General features: G+C 36.0%; 2 protein-coding genes and 1 pseudogene across 5 annotated transcripts in view; 1 reads left to right on the top strand and 2 right to left on the bottom strand.

Moving 5' to 3' along the window:
• LOC116300742 (von Willebrand factor C and EGF domain-containing protein-like) overlaps positions 1–4,446 on the top strand; it is a 56,655-nt gene extending 52,209 nt beyond the window's left edge. For all 3 annotated transcript variants that reach the window (XM_089026715.1, XM_089026714.1, XM_089026713.1), the window contains 5 exons: positions 98–162; positions 393–596; positions 1,764–1,833; positions 1,990–2,054; positions 2,904–4,446. In XM_089026715.1, coding sequence (XP_088882841.1) covers positions 98–162; positions 393–596; positions 1,764–1,833; positions 1,990–2,054; positions 2,904–2,929 — 430 coding nt within the window. In that variant the 3' untranslated portion in view covers positions 2,930–4,446. The remainder of the gene's footprint in view (positions 1–97; positions 163–392; positions 597–1,763; positions 1,834–1,989; positions 2,055–2,903) is intronic.
• On the bottom strand, positions 2,628–18,313 carry LOC116300743 (E3 ubiquitin-protein ligase TRIM45). 2 transcript variants are annotated; one of them, XM_031709665.2, is made up of 4 exons: positions 16,827–18,313; positions 7,803–8,095; positions 6,672–6,812; positions 2,628–6,033 (listed from the first exon to the last, which is right to left on the bottom strand). In XM_031709665.2, the coding sequence occupies exons 1-4, from the start codon at positions 18,088–18,090 to the stop codon at positions 5,467–5,469; spliced, it is 2,265 nt and encodes a 754-aa protein (XP_031565525.1). In that variant the 5' UTR covers positions 18,091–18,313; the 3' UTR covers positions 2,628–5,466. The 2 variants fall into 2 exon arrangements, with proteins under 2 accessions (XP_031565525.1, XP_031565526.1); XM_031709666.2 differs by having other exon boundaries at positions 7,803–8,092.
• LOC148912930 (uncharacterized) lies at positions 13,001–15,155 on the bottom strand (annotated as a pseudogene).
• Positions 18,314–19,183: the final 870 nt, after the last annotated feature.

Raw genomic sequence — 19,183 nt, 5'->3', positions numbered from 1 at the left:
CAGCCACCCACCCATCCATCCATCCATTCATTCATTCATTCATTCATTCATTCATTCATTCATTCATTCATTCATTCATTTTCGTTGCTCTTTTCAGCAAGTGTAAGAAGAAGAAATGGTCCTGCAACAGGGACCCACATCACGGATTCACAGACATATCTGGTAGGAAAGAAATTTGCAAGCGAAAGATATAAGGAAAGAAAAGTACAGGCTTCCGTCTCACTGAATTACGTATACTTATCCGTTTTCGCACAACAAAATTTAAAAGTGCGAAGCTTGTTACTCCCTACTTATTTCTTTCTTAAAGGCGCGTCGCGTTGTTTAAAATCGTTCTAGTGAGCGAGTATTCAATTACGAACCCGGTAGTTACGTTGTTTTTTTGTGGTCCTTAGAAAAGCCTCAATGTATAGATGAAGTCAGAGATGAGCCTGTAAGAGTGTGGGCAGTCTGGTTACCAAGCGAGTGCTCATATTGCCAATGCGGTAATGATGGATTTGGAAACTGCTCAATGGTAAACTGCGCAAACCCTCGTTGCGAAGATTCATTTAAAATGAAAGGAAGATGTTGCCCTGTGTGTCCACAAGACTTTCAAACAAGTAAGTACACAACTACATTCAGTATCCAAAATATGAACTTCAAGTTGGTTCAAGTGAGACTTTCTTTCATTGAAATACATATTTGACATGTTTATTATCTTAAGATATATCGTTGAAAGTTACTGATACCAAAACCCATAGTTAGAGAAAATAAACCGGGTACGAGATACAATACAATATGATATTTAAAGTGCTACTACGACGAAAATCGCTCAAACTTGGATTCAGCTGAAACTTCCTAAAAATACTCTTTAAAGGTCCAATAATCACTGTATGAAGTGTTTTCTCGATATTCAGGACGAAAGTATGATATTTTTACGATTATTTTATGGAGTCTGTGACGTCATACACTCAACATCAAACATTGCTACATATATTTCTTTGTATATAAATCCTTAATTTATTTTATTCTTATGAAGCCCAAAGGGTGGCTAATGTGCTTATTTCACATTACTTGTGACTATAATTTATATTTTGGGGTGTTTGGGTATTTCTTTCTCCCTTTACTACTGATATTTTGATCATAAACTACAAAGAAATGTATGGAGCGATGTTCGATGTTGAGTGTATGACGTCACAGACTCCAAAAAATAATCGTAAAAATATCATACTTTCGTCCTGAATATCGAGAAAACACTTCATACAGTGATTATTGGACCTTTAAAGAGTATTCTTAGGAAGTTTCAGCTGAATCCAAGTTTGAGCGATTTTCGTCGTAGTAGCACTTTAAACTACCGTTTAACTCACTTGCAATTCAAGCTATGCATTGCAAGCTGGCAACAATTCTTGCCCTGGGTTGTCCAGAAGACTATCAAATAAGTAGTGTACGTTTACATTTACACTGGCCAAGAGAAAATTAACTAAGGGAAGGAATCCCTGCGTCCCATGAGCACTCTTTGATGCCACTTTGGAATGAAGTATGCACGTATGCGCGTAATATCCTAATGCAGAAAAACAAGCAATTGGCAAATGTGATTCTAAAAATAGCATCAAACGGTGCCTAAGATGGTTACAAGCATGAATACCAGAGATTCCTTCTCTTAGTTCGTTTTCTCTTAGCTAGCCCTTGTATTTGCTTTATCTCACCTCCTTTAACTAATGTACATACAAATTGTGGGTCGATTATATTGGTTGGTCATTCGTTTATGTCTTATGTTCTTCTCATAGTGTGTAACTACGATGGTCAGAAATACATTACGGGAGAGAAAACCGTGCTTCCAGACAGATGCACAATTTGGTATGTAGGACCGGAAACTTTATTTACAGGGTAAAATATAAAAAGCATTTTCCTTAATTAAAAGAAAAGACAATGGAGAGTAGAAACAAGACTTTACACTGGGCAATTGATCATGTATTATAACTAACAAAACTATTTATCAACCTTTTTCTATAGTACGTGTGAGAACAGTAGATGGCAGTGCTCAAGTAAAGGATGCAAAGGCTCCAAGTTTCTTAGAGGTAAAGTCTATACTTAACATACGAATAACTCCAAAATGTCGCGTGGAGACTGGCGATGGTAAACATAAAAACGAGGCCGGGTTGTCACAAAATACGATAAACAGTGAGTTAGATTGAGAAGCTATACTTACTATACTTGCTATACTTACGTGAGGGAACACAGATGTTAATTTAGTGCAACTGTAATGCACTCTGCTTAGTAAAGGAGAACTAGTATGTTTCTCACCAGTAATCTCTATAATAAGAATACCTGACGAAAGAAAAACTCTTTTTATTTGTCTTGCTTTTGCTTTGCATTGTTTTCTCTTTTGTTTTCGTTCTTGTTTCTTTTTTGTTTGTTTATTTTTATTCTCGCTTTCGCTTTCTTTTTTCTCGTTATCATAAAAATGTAAAAACCCGTTTAAAGAAATGTTTTTTAAGGATAATAGAAAGTGTGCGCCCATGTTTTGTGCTCTCATAAGGCACTTCTCCCAACCAATCAGAACGCGAGTTTTATAACAGTTATTTTATAATAAAAGTTTCTCAAAAAAGAATCCTGAGCTTACTTTAACCTATAATTTCACAACGCAGAAATACTGGACAATTTATCACTTTATTCACTTAAACAGTTCTTTCATTTATTCAACTTTTCTTAAACTAATTTGGTCTTTCTTGCCGTAGCAAGCATTATTGCATTATATATCAGAGTTTTTGTTTTGTAGGGTATCGTTTAGCTCCAAATTTCATTATCTTTGAATATTGGTTTGCTTCATGCCTCAGGTTGCTGCCTTGTAACACCAAGAAAGAGTTAACTAATTCCTTATTAATAATAACTAGCTAGTAATCTATTCGTTTGTTTTTGTATTTCAGAACCATTACATATTTCTATTGAGTAGCGAATGGAAAACAATGGGAAACATAATCTTATATAAATATAAAAAAGAACCCTCCCTTGGTTAGAAAGAGCTTCTAAAGTCTTAAAATGATAAACTAGATATATTTAGGATAGAACTAGTGTATTTTGAGCTACACAAACGGCAGGGCTGCAATGTCGAGCCGCACTATGATGACGCTATGCTACTTGATGGAAGAAAGCTTGTTCTGCTTACTACATCTAAGTATACACCTAATTGAAAAAACGTCAGGTTCAAAAAAAGGTTATATCATCAAAGCTAAGACCAAAGGGGAGCATGGGAAGACAAACACTTATGCTAATTTCATGCGTATTGCACGTTTTATGCATCATGGCTTTGGCACGTTGTTAATCTAAGTCGACCGACTTTGCTCTACTGTGCATTTTCACATGTCTATATGCAAATATAATACACATTTCGGAGTACCCAAAGTCCTTTTCGGTCTTAGCTTCGATGATATGACCTTCTTGAACCCGACTACGTTTTTTCAATTAGGTGTATTAGTGTATCAGAGTTTTTCCAGGTATCTACCTATTTTTAACACCATATCCGTGTTTCCAGGAAAAACATATACACTTGATAGCAAAGTCATTGCCAGGTTCAAAGCATAGAACACACAAGACGAGACCGAAATGGTACATGGGAAGTGCGTTGATTAGATGTATGTAGTCATACAGTAAAACCCGCGTATAAGAACGTAAAATTTAAGAACCTGTCAGGCTGAAATTTTCAGGCAGAAATTTCAAAGTAGGTTCTTATTAAAAGGGTCTGTACTTTGCAAAACAATAGAAAACAATAATATGTGCATAACTTAGCACTATTTTGTACGATTTATGTGCTTTTAATGGTTTGCACTCTACCATATTCCATGTAGCTAGCATGAAAATGTGTGATCTATTTAATGAATTAAATGCCACACCCAGCAATACAAGTTCTATTTTTATTACCAAAAATTAAGAATAATACTTCAAGTTTAAGCACCATTTATATAAGAACCTGTTCAGGCTGGCCTGGAAAAATCTAGGTTCTTATACGCGGGGTTTTAATGTATAACTCGTGGAATGTTCATACATTGTTGCACTCACAGAAAGCATGGAGGCTTATAACAAGTTTCATATCCACTGTGTATCGCAAATGTATATGACATAATTACGCCATTTTGCACCATACGTTTCAGCCTCAGCCTCTATGTTCTATGTTTTTATCCCGACAATGATTTAGAATTGAATGTATAAAGATATTAATGTCATTTAGCATGTTTGAAGTGAATTTCGTAAATTTGATTATATTTCACTAAAAATTAACTTTCCTTCTCAAAGGAAATTATTTTTAAGTTGTTGAAGTTGTCAAATAGATATAAAACCTTTTACTTACAACAGTATTTTTATCAAAATTATTGCTCCGTTTATGTAACATAATTATAACGTACTGTTTTGAAAATTGTTATTACTATCATAGCCAAAGAGAAAATTATAACATTAAATGTTTTTTAAAAGCAACTTTTTTATATTAAACTTGATAGCGGCTTATATTATGCACACTAAAAGCCCGCATATAACAACATAGTGATTAAGAACCTATTAGCCCAAAATTTTCATTTTAGCCATGATCCTCTTTACATAAGAACCTGTTTTAACCTAAAATTTGAAAACAGCTTCTTATTTTATAAAATTCATTTAACACTTAATAAGAACTCATAAATCTAAATAAAACAAGCTTTAACGAAAAATGAGCATGAGCCAGTTAATTCATTTCAGTGTATGAATACTCTATAAGTTCAACAGTTACTGTATCTGTCTAATCCTGCACAAGAGATAGCATAATACTGTAGTTTTTAAATTACAGTTTGTATATTAATGCTTGATTGCCCAAATGTCTCAGATACTATCAAGAACATTTTTAAAACGCATGCAATTGGGAGTGCAAATATAAAAAAAGTGCAAAACGTTCATGCCGTCAACCATACAATTCTATTTACACCAGGGCGCTAAAGTTGACAACACACGGTTCAACATTGCGAACAGTGTTGTAGGCAATCCCAAACTTTGATAATGTTGACTTGTGTCTTAAATATTCATTACACTTGCATCTTATAGAACCTTTTAAAACTAATTAACTAGCTCACAGATGCTAGATTTTAGAGAGGGAGGAGAAAACACGACAAAAACTCTTTTAATGATTGAGCCAAGAAACTCTACTTATGGATTTGTGATGCCAAGTCAAAAAGTGAGAGACCAGTGCAATTTAACGTTAATTCACCCTTGATTCCCAGAGTGTCTTGCGATTTCTTACTACTGTTTTACTAGTTAATTAAAAGAAATTATTTGCTCTATTAACTATGGTGAGTGACTAAAGATGAGAGGGAGATTAATGCCCTTTTTAGTTATGACTTATCTCAAAGAGACCACAATCTCTCAGCAGTGTTAAGCCTTGCATATGTAAATTAATGCTAGGGAGACTATACTTCATAAAACAATATGTTTTGAATGATGTATATTGAAGTTGACTGATAGGTGGTTTTAAAACACTTGTATTCGATCATTGCCCCAGTCAGCTACAACTATATTTCCAGTATTAGTAACAGCCACTCCACCTGGCCTTTTGAATTCACCCTCTCTCCCACCTTCGCTACCAAATCGACTAAGGAATGTTCCGTCGGGCTGAAATACTTGCATCCGATGATTGTAAGAATCGCTTACGATAATCTGGTCTGATTGATTGACAGCAACACCGGTAGGCCAATTGAATTTACCATCCTCTCGACCACTTTCTCCAAAACGAAACATAAAAGTGCCTGAAGAACTGAATACCTGAATGCGATCGTTCCCAAAATCTGAAACAATGATATGACCCTTGCTATTCACTGCTACATGAGATGGGCTGTTAAAATTGCCTCTACCGTTACCTAAGCTACCAAAACTCGTTACTAGGTTACCGTCGTCGTCATAGATGACTACGCGGGCGTTACCACGGTCAACCACTATAATTCGGCCCTCTTTGTCAACAGCTACACCACTTGGGTGGTGGAGATGATCGTTGCCTTGACCACCAAAGCCCTTGACATATTCTCCATCAAGAGTGAATACCTAGTACAGTAATAAGATGAAAACATTTATGAGATTTTAGCGACAAAATATGGTCGAAATAACTAAGTATTGACTCTCCATCTATAATACAGTTCGTCTTTTAAAAAGTGCGCGCGCCTTAATATATCAAGGAGTTTTTGAAAGGATACAGCAGGTCATTAATTGACCCATTCAACCATCCATCCATCCATCCATCCACCCATCCACCCATCCACCCATCCACCATCCACCCATCCACCCAGTCAGTCAGTCAATCAGTCAGTCAGTCAAGGCAATTTAACCCGTGAAATAAAAAATACTAGTCAACGTGTCAGGTTGAAATATATACACAAAAGAAAACAATGGAATTATGGTCTATTAATGTGTATTAGTCTAATATCTATTGCACGGGTTTAATGACTTCACTCTGGTCATTCGATCACTCCATCATTCATTCATGCATCCATGCTTCTATTTATTCAAACATAATCTTCCTTTTCGTTCAAATCAAAAGGGTTCTAGCCTGGCTACCCCCCCTCCCCCTCCCCCCCCCCCCCCCCCCCCCCACTCCCCAAAAATCCTCACTAAAGAATGCTCTTGCTCCTATAAGCCTATGGTAAGCAAACACATACATCATGTAAAACATATCGAACTTTTACCTGCATTCTATTGTTTAGCATGTCAGAAACCACGATGTTGCCGTCTTTATTGACTGCTAACCCATTGGGTGACTGGAGCAGACCCTCCCTTGTTCCCAGCTTGCCAAAGCGACAAAGAAACTTTCCATTGATGTCAAAGACCTATGACGAAGATATATCATGTTGGAAACGATATACACATCTGACTTTTGATTTTCGGAACTTTTAATAACCTTGCAGTCTTACAACGTACTAGTTGATATGTATAAATTATCATCCTCAAATTTATCTTGTTTACGAGGCTAACATTGAAATATAAAAGAACGCCACAAGTTCTATCGTGTAAGAGGGTGATTACTTTTGCATTTTCATTACAAGAAAGTCTTTATTGTCAACCTCCTAGCTTTACACTGGTGTTAATCAGATTAGGATCCACTAGTATTCCAAAATAAATTGCGAGTGAGATATAATCTTTTTTTTTGATTAAATAGCTAAAATTAATATTTTAAAAATTGAAAATCAATTGTACTTAAGTAGAGTGTGTTTCATACACCTTTTAGCAATATCTATTTCAAAATTTTTGAAGAGATTTAAAGAAAGGTGTCAAGATACTGGAATACTTTTTGAGTTATTTCAAGTTCAGTACAGATTCTACAACTGGTTAATTCTCTTTGCCAAATTAATCAAAAATGTATTCATCAAACACCTTAGTATAAGTAATATTAGTGGTAGAAGTATCATAAAAAAAAACCATTGAAAGCCAAAGATAAAAATAATATTAGCGTGCAAAGACACTTGGAATACTAGTGGATCCTCGTCTGGGTATTACGGCAGCGTGGTCGTTTTGCGTTCCTTTGCTAGGAAATCAAGTCCATGCCAAAGTAAAGATAAACTATAAATTAAAAAAATGAAATAGAATTTAGCAGTGGCAATTCCATTTTGCATATCATCCATTTATTCTACATTATAAAATTTATTAATTTATAAATGCTGTTCATTGCAGAGGAATAAATTAAACGTGGATAAAACTGATATAAACCTTGAGAATCGAACCACCGCAAAAGGTGTCAGGGCTACCGGCCATATTGTGTCGTGTCTGAAGTGCTCCCAGGTTTTTAATTACTTGATTTACTCCCCACTTTATAACCTCACCTGAATTCTGTGATTTCTAGAATCACTGACAATCACGTGACCCTTGTTGTCAACAGCAACGTCTTGTGGATCAGACAGTTTGCCAAATTTGCCATCGCTACCGGCAAACGACTGCTTAGCGCTTCTCTGTCGAGGAACTGGATCGGAAGGTTTGTCTGTTGTGCTATCTTCAGGATTGGAATTCTTGAAATCAATTTGAAGGTCACCGACGAGTTTCCCACAAGAATAAACATTGATGGAATAAACGCCTTTTACCCTCGGTGTGAAAGTGGCTCTTGACTGTTTTTGATCTGCTTTAGAATTAAACAAAGTTTTTAATTTTTAATTTTTTGTTTGTTTGGCTAAAATGAACGCTACTTTTATTTTCGTCTTTTTTGAATTCGTATTGGTAACCTAAAGGCCAAGGCTTTGCGTTTCTATGTTTGATAGTCAATCATTTTTCTCAGGAAGCCTGAGTAATGGCTATCTTCAAATAAGGGAACGGGGAACGGGAAATTGGTAAAATGTCTACGCGGTAAAATATATTTCTCGTTACAATATTGTAAAATAATTTTCTTTTTTTATTTTATTGAAGTCTAGCAAACATACTTATTTGAGCCCACCATATCTATGGAGTCGCTGAACGTAACAGAAACAAAAGACGAAACTGTTTGAGAATCATTTCTGTATTTGAAATAAAAAATGACAGAGATACCAAACCGGGTCTTTGCGTAAAAAAATATCTCGAAGAACAACCTTCGAGACTCTCTCTCTCCCTCGGCGGGACTGGTTGAGATTTACAAATGTGGTTAGATTACAGGCAGTAGAATCTGATTGACAAATGTGATTATTGGGGTCTCTTTGATTATCTGCAACTAGTTGTGGTTGGAAAAAACGACTTTCGCCGGAACCATCTAGTGATTAAGGATTTCCAGGAACAAGTCAAACTATTGAGTATCATCGCAATGCATCGAAGGCGTAAGACTACTTTATAGTACAATGTCCTCTTCTGAAAATGATGAAGACTTGCAGGATTCAATCTTCGAGTCCAAAAGGTTGTGTATCTTCTTAGCAATACAATAATTTTTCTGTTCCAAACTACTAGTAGTGTATTCTCAAACGCTATAAGGAAATTATCTCAGTCATAGTCTTCAACAATATCGAGACGAAGCTACTTTTTACACAAATGTAGCTCAACGTGAAATCATCCTCAGAAGTCATCCTCAAGAACCCAGTGGCAAAATGTTTCTTGGCCTTTGACATTTATGACGTGAGCTAAAACTCATCAAAAACAATATTTCAACTGTGACATTCATTTCATTAATAAAATCTATTTACAATACTGTGACGAAAAATAAATTCGTTCGCCGTTCGCCGTTCGCCGTTCGCCGTTCGCCGTTCGCCGTTCGCCGTTCGCCGTTCGCCGTTCGCCGTTCGCCGTTCGCCGTTCGCCGTTCGCCGTTCGCCGTTCGCCGTTCGCCGTTCGCCGTTCGCCGTTCGCCGTTCGCCGTTCGCCGTTCGCCGTTCGCCGTTCGCCGTTCATATTCATATTCATATCTAAGTCTTTATCCCACCCTACATACACATGAGCTTCAAGTAAGATGAAAAGATGAAAAAACTTGAAGACATGAAATAAATTCAAGAGGTGTTTTGATGCTGTCATCTGTCATATATAATTGCGTTTTGCTTTGTCTATCTATATTTCAGCCCCTTACTGATTGTGACGACTGTATTACCCTTAAATGTAATAACACCCACAAATGTAATACCCACCAAAAATGTAATGAAAATCAACCATAAATGTAATAACAACCATAAATGTAATAACAGTCAACCATAAATGTGATAATCGACCCCACCATAAGTGTAATAAAATAACCATAAATGTAATCAAACAAAACCCACCATAAATGTAATAACAAACATAAATGTAATAACAGTCAACCATAAATGTAATAATCGACCCCACCATAAGTGTAATAAAATAACCATAAATGTAATCAAACAAAACCCACCATAAATGTAATAACCCTCCAACCACAAATGCAATAACCAAGTATTCCGGAGAGTCGAAAAAAGTCAACAATCAACAAACAACTCTAAGCAGCATTGTTTGAGTGTTTCATCAAACACAGTGGGTGGGGCCACATACCACGTGATAGCCTGCGTAAACAGCCGTTTTGGATACGGATGGAAGTGCAAGAAATGGCTGTTAACGCAGCTTGACACGTGACTGTGGGATTTGTTTTGTGACAGAAAGAAAATATGATGTAATAGTCCTAAAATAAATAAATAAATTTTGCGAAACATTGCTCCTGTTGACGCAGGCTATTCAATTGACCTTGGGATTTGTGAGAAAATATTATGTACATCCGTATGATGATGATGGTGATGATGATGGTGGTGGTGGTGGTGGTGATGATGATGACGATGGTGATGATGGAGATGATAATGAAGGTGGTGATGATGGTGATGATGATGGTGATGGTCATGATATGGTCATGATGACTTGTGGAGATGGCGATGGCGGTGATAACAAATGTTACATGACGATGATGAAAACGGCTGCTAAAGGCGCCCGTCTTCACATGCTTTCAGCTGGAAGCCGTTGAGCTGCGCCACTGCTGTACTTGCGGTGGTGATAGGCGATGAGGTTTTTTTTATAATGATAACTGTAATGATGACGATAATGACTATAATGATAATTTTTTTACTTATATTTATTAGCTTTTATCCCTGAATTTTTAGAATTATTATTTCTACAATTTTATATTGCTACTATATTATTATTATTATTATTGTTGTTGTTGTTGTTGTTATTGTTGTTGTTTTTGGTTTATTATTATCATTACTATATTATAATTATATATCTTTTCATTGTTTGTACATAATTACGTAATTCATCCCATGGGCTGCGATAAATTGTTCAATAAAAATCTATCTAAATATGTCTAAATAAATCTAAATGAATAAAGTAATACAAAAAAGTCTTTATTCCTGAACAAGAGTTAGGGTTAGGGTTAGGGATAGGGTTAGGGTTAGGGTTAAAAAGGGGTAATACTATAACCGTGCTGAAAATGAAAGCAAACGATCGGAATTCGGATGTTGCACACCGATAGCACTATTTTACGCAAAACATTGGAGTCATTGGGCAATGTTTTACAGCATTCCCCTTTCTAACCCTATCCCTATCCCTAACCCTAACCCTAACTCTTTTTCAGGAATAAAGACTTTTTTGTATTACTTTAATTATTTAGATTTAGACATATTTAGATAGATTTTTATTGAAAAATCTAATAATAATAATAATATTTATTTATATAGCGCTTTATAGTACACTCAACAAAATTACTCGACTCTGATTGGTCGAGAGGAGTACAATTATAGCGTTAATTGTACTCCGTAGGAGTACCGAATTAAGTCGCTATGGCAACACGGCCAAAACAATGTCAAAACAATTATTTTCTATCATTTTGTACTTAAAAAGCATAAATAGAATTTTAAAGCCGTAAGAACTAATCTTTTTTATGCATTTCAGTTGCGCGATGGACTGGAAATCGGCCGCCAAATAGACAAAGATGAACGGCGTCGCTTCCCATTTTTTACTGAAATTTTGTTGAGTGAACTATAAACAAAAAATCGCACGATCTTCTCGTACAATTTGGAATTAATAGACACTCGTAATGTTTTGAAAGTCCTATAATTGTACTCGCCTAAAGGCTCGTGCAATTACAAGAACTTTCAAAACATTACTCGTGTCTATTAAATTCCAAATTGTACTCGAGATCGTGCGATTTCCTATACAAATCCACTAGAGTGATTTTCATATGATCGTGAAAGAATAGGCAAACTAATAGTTAGTAGTAGACTCTAAACCAATGATTTTCTTTTGTTCTTTATCAACTATTACAAACTAAATGGTCTATTTTCTTTTACGGTCATATGAAAATCACTCTAATTGCTCAGAGCGCTCACTAATAAAAAATAATACATAATTAACTAAGCTAAATAAAAATTGAGATGTAAAAATATGTGAAACAAAACAATAAAAATTGTACTAATTGTAAAATTATAAATTAAAAGCTAACTTAAACAAATGTGTCTTCAGCGAATTTTTAAAAACAGACACAGATGGAGACTTTCGTATTTCTATCGGTGAATTGTTCCAAAGTCTTGGTGCAGCGACAACAAAAGCATTGTCTCCATACGTTTTAAGATTGCTATTAGGTATAGATAAAAGTTCTTTGCTAGTGGAACGTAATGATCTAGAGTACTTCTGATAACTTAATAACTCAGATAAATAACATGGTAGAAGCCCGTTTAAACCCTTATATACAAGTAAAAGTAACTTAAAAGTAATTCTATATTGTACAGGCAGCCAATGTAACTTAATTAAAGCTGGAGTTATGTGCTCAAATTTCTTAGTCAATGTAACAACACGAGCTGCTGCATTCTGCACGGACTGTAACCTATTAACAAGAAACCTAGGTATACCATAAAGTAATGAGTTGCAGTAATCAAGTTTAGCACTGATAAAAGCGTGGACCAAGATCTCACAAGTAGTTTGATTAAGAAATTTACGAATCTTAGAAATGTTTCTTAAGTGAAAAAACGAAGTCTTACATATCTGTTTAACATGATCCTCCATACTAAGTGAATTGTCAAATAATACACCTAAATTACGAACAGAATGACTGGGCGCTACACTTTCAGTTCCTACTAGTATATTAGCAATGTCAGGCCTAGGACGAAACTTAGAGCTTATCACTATCAGTTCAGTCTTGTCTTGGTTTAGCTTAAGGTAGTTTCTAGTCATCCAGCAGTCAATATCCTGAACACAACGTTCAAATGAGGACTGTGCATGCTCAAGATCTTTGGAGCAACTTGTTTTGAACGATACATATATTTGAGTATCATCAGCATATAAATGATATTGCAATTTATGTCTTTTGATGATGTCCGCAATTGGAGATGTGTAAAGAACGTACAACAACGGTCCCAAGACCGATCCTTGAGGAACACCACGAACTAACGGCTGTTGATCTAATATTACACCATCAACTTGAACAAACTGCGTACGATTATTTAAATATGAAGTCAGCCATTTTAGTACGTTACCGTTTATACCAAAACGGAGGGAAAGTCGAGATAACAATTTGATATGATCGACAGTGTCAAAGGCCGCCGATAAATCTAAAAATAGCAATATCACAGACTCGTTACGGTCCATCGCACATAAGATGTCATTTTTTACTCTAAGTAAGGCAGTTTCTGTTGAGTGGTAGGACTTGTATGCAGACTGGAAGAGCTCTGACAGATGGTTTGTAGTAATGTAGTGTGATAACTGGACTGAGGCAGCTTTTTCAATTAACTTGGAGACAAACTTTAGATGAGAAATAGGACGGAAGTTTTCAAACTTGGTGAAGTCGGCGCCAGGTTTCTTTAATGTTGGTAGGAGAGCAGCAATTTTGAAGTCATCAGGAAAAGTACCAGTTAATAGAGAAATGTTAACAATGTTGGTCAGGACAGGCAGTAACACAGGAAAGCATTCTTTTAGTACCAATGCAGGTAAAGGATCAAGGCTACATGATTTATCTATTAATTTACCTGCAAGAGACTTGACATCATCTTCACTGATACTACTGATACTAGGACTTCAGTATCAGAGAGAGATATGTTTTTCTCTATCAAGGAGCGATGTATTCGTTCAATCTTAGCAGTAAAAAAATCTGCAAAGCTATTAGCAAGAGTTGCATTATCACGGGAAGGTGGGTAGCGATTCTCACAAGGTTTCTGTAACAGTTTGTCTACAGCATTAAATAGTGCACGTTGATCATTGGAATGATCATTAATAAACGTGGTGTAATATTCAGATTTAAGCGATATTATGAGATTGTTGACAACAGTACATTGACGTGTATATTCCTGACGATCAACTTCTAGTTTGGATTTACGCCACTTCCGTTCAAGTCTTCTTCTTTTTTGCTTCTCCACAGTGACATCAGTTGAATACCAAGGTGCAGCTGGACGAATAGTTATCACTCGTTTTTTAATAGGTGCATGTTTGTCCAATATTGATTTTAAAATGGTATCATAATTTACAGCTAAGCTTTGCAGGTCAGTATAATGATTATTGACTAGTAGTGAGTTGGAGATATCTTCACATAGAGAGGCCATGTCAATGGAGCGAAGTTTTCTGAAGTAAACAGTCTTTTTCCTGAATTGTGGTTTATGCAAAGACAGTTCGCAGCACACAGCTGAATGATCAGATATAGTTGGATCAATAATCTTTATATTCTGTATTAGAGGATCATCAGACCTACTAATCAGTAAATCAAGGGTGTGGCCACTAATATGAGTCCCACAGGAAACCCGCTGCTTTAAATCAAACGAGTCTAAAATATCAGCAAATCGTTTCGCATGGAGATCATTCTGACAGTCCACATGTATATTAAAGTCTCCAGTTATAATAAGACGACCAGAGGACTCAGCATGGTATTTTCCAACAATTGAGAAAATTCTTCAAAGAACAGGTTGACAGTATTGTTATCAGGAGGACGGTAAATAATTATTATTCTGACAGACTGAAGATTACGAAGACGAACATCCATAAGTTCAAAAGTGTTAAAAGTGTCAGTCAATGATGTATTAATATTTAGAGTGTCTTTAAAAAGAAAGCCAACTCCTCCACCTCTGCCAAAGGGCCTGGGTACGTGTAAAAAGCTATATCCAGATGGACATAGTGTACCAATCTCCACATTATCATCATTTTCCAGGTCGAAGCCAAGTCTCAGTTAACGCAAGTGCATCAATATCTTTGTCTACAACAAAGTCCTTGATAACCATAGCCTTATTACGAACTGAGCGAGCATTCAATAATACGAACTTTAGATGGCGTGATGTAGAATTGTAAGAACAATTATCTTGTTTACTACCACTGTTATAGCGTTTTAATGTTGTGTTCTTATGCGTCGCACAATCTTTGATACCGTCAGGACCAGGCTGTGGATGTACATCACCACATAATATTATAGATAGTTCCACAAAGTTAAAAGACGCATCAGAATTTGCATAATAAGGAACACGGCTCTTGAAAAATCTTTTCTTTTTAACTCTAGACAAAAGCGTTCCACCTTTAAACAATCCAGCATTTTCACGTGCTAAGTTCTGTAGATGCAAATGAGTAGCTTGACCAAACCAAGCCAGCCTTGAAGCAGAACCAAAACCAAAAAAGTCATTTTTAGCAATGAATTCAGCAAATTGTAGATTATAGCTAGCAGTAGATGTTATAGATGTTCTTAGGAATAATCCTGTGAGATAGGATTTAGAAGACACATTCCCAAACAGCAGCAAAAGAACGAAAAAGACGAACATTCCAAAGCCGTGGCAATCACGATTGTGCGGATGCAGCAAAATCTATCGCAGCCCATGGGCTGAATTACGTAATTATGTACAAACAATGAAAAATATGTATTAATAATAATAATAGTGATAATAATTTAAAAATTATTATTATTATTATAGTAAAAATAATAAAATAAGTAAATTTGTAGCAATAATAATTCTAAAAATTTAGGGATAAAAGCTAATAGATATAAGAAAAATTTTTTTATCGTCATCATTACGCAATTATAGAAAAAGCGGGATCGTTTAACAGCCACCGCAAGTACAGCAGTGGCGCAGATCATGGTCTTCGAGCTGAAAGCATGGGAAGACGTCTTTAGCAGCCGTTTTCATCATCATCATGTAACATTTGTTATCACTGCACCGCCATCGCCATCTCCACAAATCATCATGACCATCATCATATCATGACCATCACCATCACCATCATCACCACCTTCATTATCATCACCATCATCATCATACGAATGTACATAATATTTTCTCACAAATCCCACGGCCAAGTGAATAGCCTGCGTCAACAGGAGCAAAGTTTCGCAAAATTTCGATAATAGTTAAACAAAAATTAACTTATTCATTTATTTTAGGACTATTACATCATATTTTCTTTCTGTCACAAAACAAATCCCACAGTCACGTGATAAGCCTGCGTTAACAGCCGTTTCTTGCACTTACATTTTGCATCCTATGATAAGAGAGCACGAAAAAATAAAAATAAAATAGGATGAAAAGAAAGGGAAAGAAAATAAGGAAATGAAGAAATATACACTCACTTCCTCATGTCGTGAATACTATATTGCGTATACTACCCCCTTATAAAAAGCAGCGCTAGCTCTGAAATTAACGAAGGAGAGAAATGAAAAGAGCACCTCGATATTAGTAAGAGGGCGAGAGAAGTTTTAGCTCAAGATGTTGGATATAAAAGAAAATGACATTAAATGTATATAAAGTCAACCATTTCATGCGAGAAAAGCGTCAGCTGCGCTCGCCAGCGCACTTTCCAAAACAAATCCTTACGAAACGTTCCATTTTATATTTAATGCCATTTCTCCAGTTTTGCTTGTCATGAGCTCATGTGTTCCTACTTCCTCCACCTGTCGAGGTGGTCTTTTTATTTCTGTTGTTCATTTTGACACACCGGCTCTTTTTTAAAGGGCTAAAGCCACGTGATCCGTTAGTGCAAGTCGTCTATTAGAGCATGTTCCTTGCGGTGGATTAATATTGATGATTAAAAAAAGAAAGAGAAGTAAAAAGAAAGGAATTAAAGAAAAAAAGAAGATAAAATAAAAAGATAAGGGATAATCAAGCTTATCTGCAAATTGTATTGCATAACTGATATGTTATGAAAATAAGCTTAAATATGTGAAAACACTGAAATGCATTTTAAAAATGTTTTGCCTCTCGTGGTGTTTATTTTTAAAGTCGTTCGTGTTGGATACTCATTTCAGGTCTATATATTCAATTCCAAGTGTTTTCCTAATATAAATTCTCTCACTTTTTTTTCAGAGCCACTTGTCTTGTTCTTCCTGTTTGCCCCTTTTCAGTTCGAGAGCGCAATACGTGTTGTGAGGTCGTCCAAATTTTCGATTAGCTTAATGACCTATTCACCGTAATAGCCTTATAATTTGCCATAACACTTACCTTGGGGTAAATTATCTTGTGATATTGCCACACCAATGGAATCCTTTACTTCCACCGAAATACAGTCTTTTTGTGGCGGCTTTGTTGCACCGGGAATTCTTTCTCCTTTCTCCTGCACACCATCTTTCTGGCTCACAATTTCGTTAATGTTTTCATCAATTTTTATTTCCCCGTAAGACTTTACTTTCCCCAAAGCTTGTTCTACTGCCCTATCAGCCTCGATACGGTCCACATCATACCGCATATTCCCTCGTTCCCTCGGTATGGTGTTAAGTTCAGCCTTGTTAAGTTCAGTCAGTCGATTTTTGATTGGGTCCTTTAACAGCAGAAGTTCGACTTCGTTAGCATGCTTTAAAACTTGTGCAGTAAAATCACAAGCGGTTTTGAATTTGATGTTTTCAAGACATAATTCATTTTGTTGGTCTTCAATTATGGAATTCTTGAATTTGAACATTTGATCAGCTTTAGAAAGGAGTTGTTTCTCTCTTTCTTTGAGAACTTGAATTAGCTCTGTCGTCATGACGCGAATCTCCGACTTTACCGTCCCTAAGCGACCGTGCAAGGCGTCTCTAAAGCTCCTAATGTCTGCGTTTGCCTGTTCAATAGTCTTAATACGTGGAAGCGTTTCTTCAAGAAGGCTTTTAAGGCCGTCTTTGTGTTTCTGGATTTTCTTGGACTCAGATATATAGTCGTATTTGTGCTGTCTGTGTTCGATAATGAGACAGTCTCGGCACACAGCTTCGTTGCATGTACCACAAAAATAATTGAGTTGCTCTGTCTTGTGATTCTTGCAATAAGCCAGTCGATGTAGAACCTCTCCAGTAGTACTAGACAAAAGCTCTGTTATGGTCAGAATCCTGTGTTCCTTCGTCTGGCGGATTCTTTTATGGACGTTGTAGCAATCACCACAGAGGAATTCCCCACAGTCGATACAACGTGAGTTGGCTGTAGCATTCAAGTCACAGTTTGTACACGGCACCGGCTCAGAGTCACTCGAGTTGATTAAAGCAATATCTAACATGTTATCCAAAAAGAAATTATTCGGCAAATTCTCTATTTCTTCTTTCGGAATTCGAATTTCGGTTTTGCATTGCGGGCAAAGGAAACCTTCGTTGGCATTAGCGAGATCTTCGAGACATTGTTGGCAGAAAGAGTGAAGACATGGAAGTAGCTTTGGGCTTCGAATCAGTCTATCGCAGATAGAGCAGTTTAGATGTTTTGAAATCTCTTCCACGTTGACTCCGGCGATAACGGACGAAGACATGATGGAAAGGTATAATAACTCAGAGAACTGCCGAAATGATGCTAGAACAGTTTGTGTGATTTGAAACACAGCGAACACTTTGCCGGCTTCCAGTCTAGTGATTCTAAGCCGATATCATTACGCTTATTTTTATAGCGTTTTCCTTAGCAACAATCAATTTTCTTGGTTACTGCCGACTCTCAAACTTCCAATTTATTCAAGTTTGGTTTAGACTTCGAAAGCTTCTGAGCCATCAATAAATCATTAGCATATGAGAATTATTCAATGGATTGGTGTTTTTGAATTAAAAACGACATAAAATTAAGCAAACATTGATAATATCGAGTGCCTCAAAGCTGAAAAGTAAATTTGTAAAGAAACTATTATACCAATGACGATGAATTACGTTATCCGCGTTGGCAAATCATGTAAAATGATAGGGTTTTATATTTGCCATAGAAAAGCGAAAACTTTAGCCATTCAGCTGCTTCCACAATACGTGAAAAAAAAAAAAAAAAAAAAAAAAAAAAAAAAAAAAAAAGAAAAAACAGGTTAATATGTGTGTTGATGTTTGCGAGAAAAACGGTATAATTTCAAAAGCAAGTATCTTTATTTCTTCAATGCAAAAATGCTTAAAACTAAATGAAAAGGGAAAAAATGAAACAATGATTATTGAGAGAAAAACATAAGCGGGTATATATCCGTTGTTTTTACCCCAAAAAAATTACAAAAATAGAGAAAAATAAAAGGAGAACACTGTAGACAAATTCTAATTTATTTGAGCAGCTTTTGTCGTATATAAATTCAGTTCTTTTGTTATGTGACAGGTGATTTGGATGATGGCACATACGGGAACATTGCACCACAGGAAGACCAAATCACAGAATCCTAACAGTTAAGCTTGGGGAGTCCATAAAAATAGTCTTTGACCATGGTGCCTCGCAGTAGTCTCAATTCTTACCTTGTAAAAATACTATTCGTCTAGCGTGGCAAGCAAGACTGAGATGGCATTGTGCTTGAGTCGAGAGTGACAAAATATATGAACATTTCAAAAAGCCAACGGATTGGAAAAGGTTTTGTTGCATGTTGCACTTTACATGCTTTGTGTTGCATC

This window comes from Actinia tenebrosa, unplaced genomic scaffold (genome assembly GCF_029948245.1).
Source record: "Actinia tenebrosa isolate PJP-AT-01 unplaced genomic scaffold, QUT_ActTen_1.0 PGA_scaffold10__47_contigs__length_13832649, whole genome shotgun sequence".
In the NCBI taxonomy this organism is placed as follows: domain Eukaryota; kingdom Metazoa; phylum Cnidaria; class Anthozoa; order Actiniaria; family Actiniidae; genus Actinia; species Actinia tenebrosa.
The sequence above is the reverse complement of the archived record's forward strand: the minus strand, read 5'-3'. Positions and strand labels throughout refer to the sequence as shown.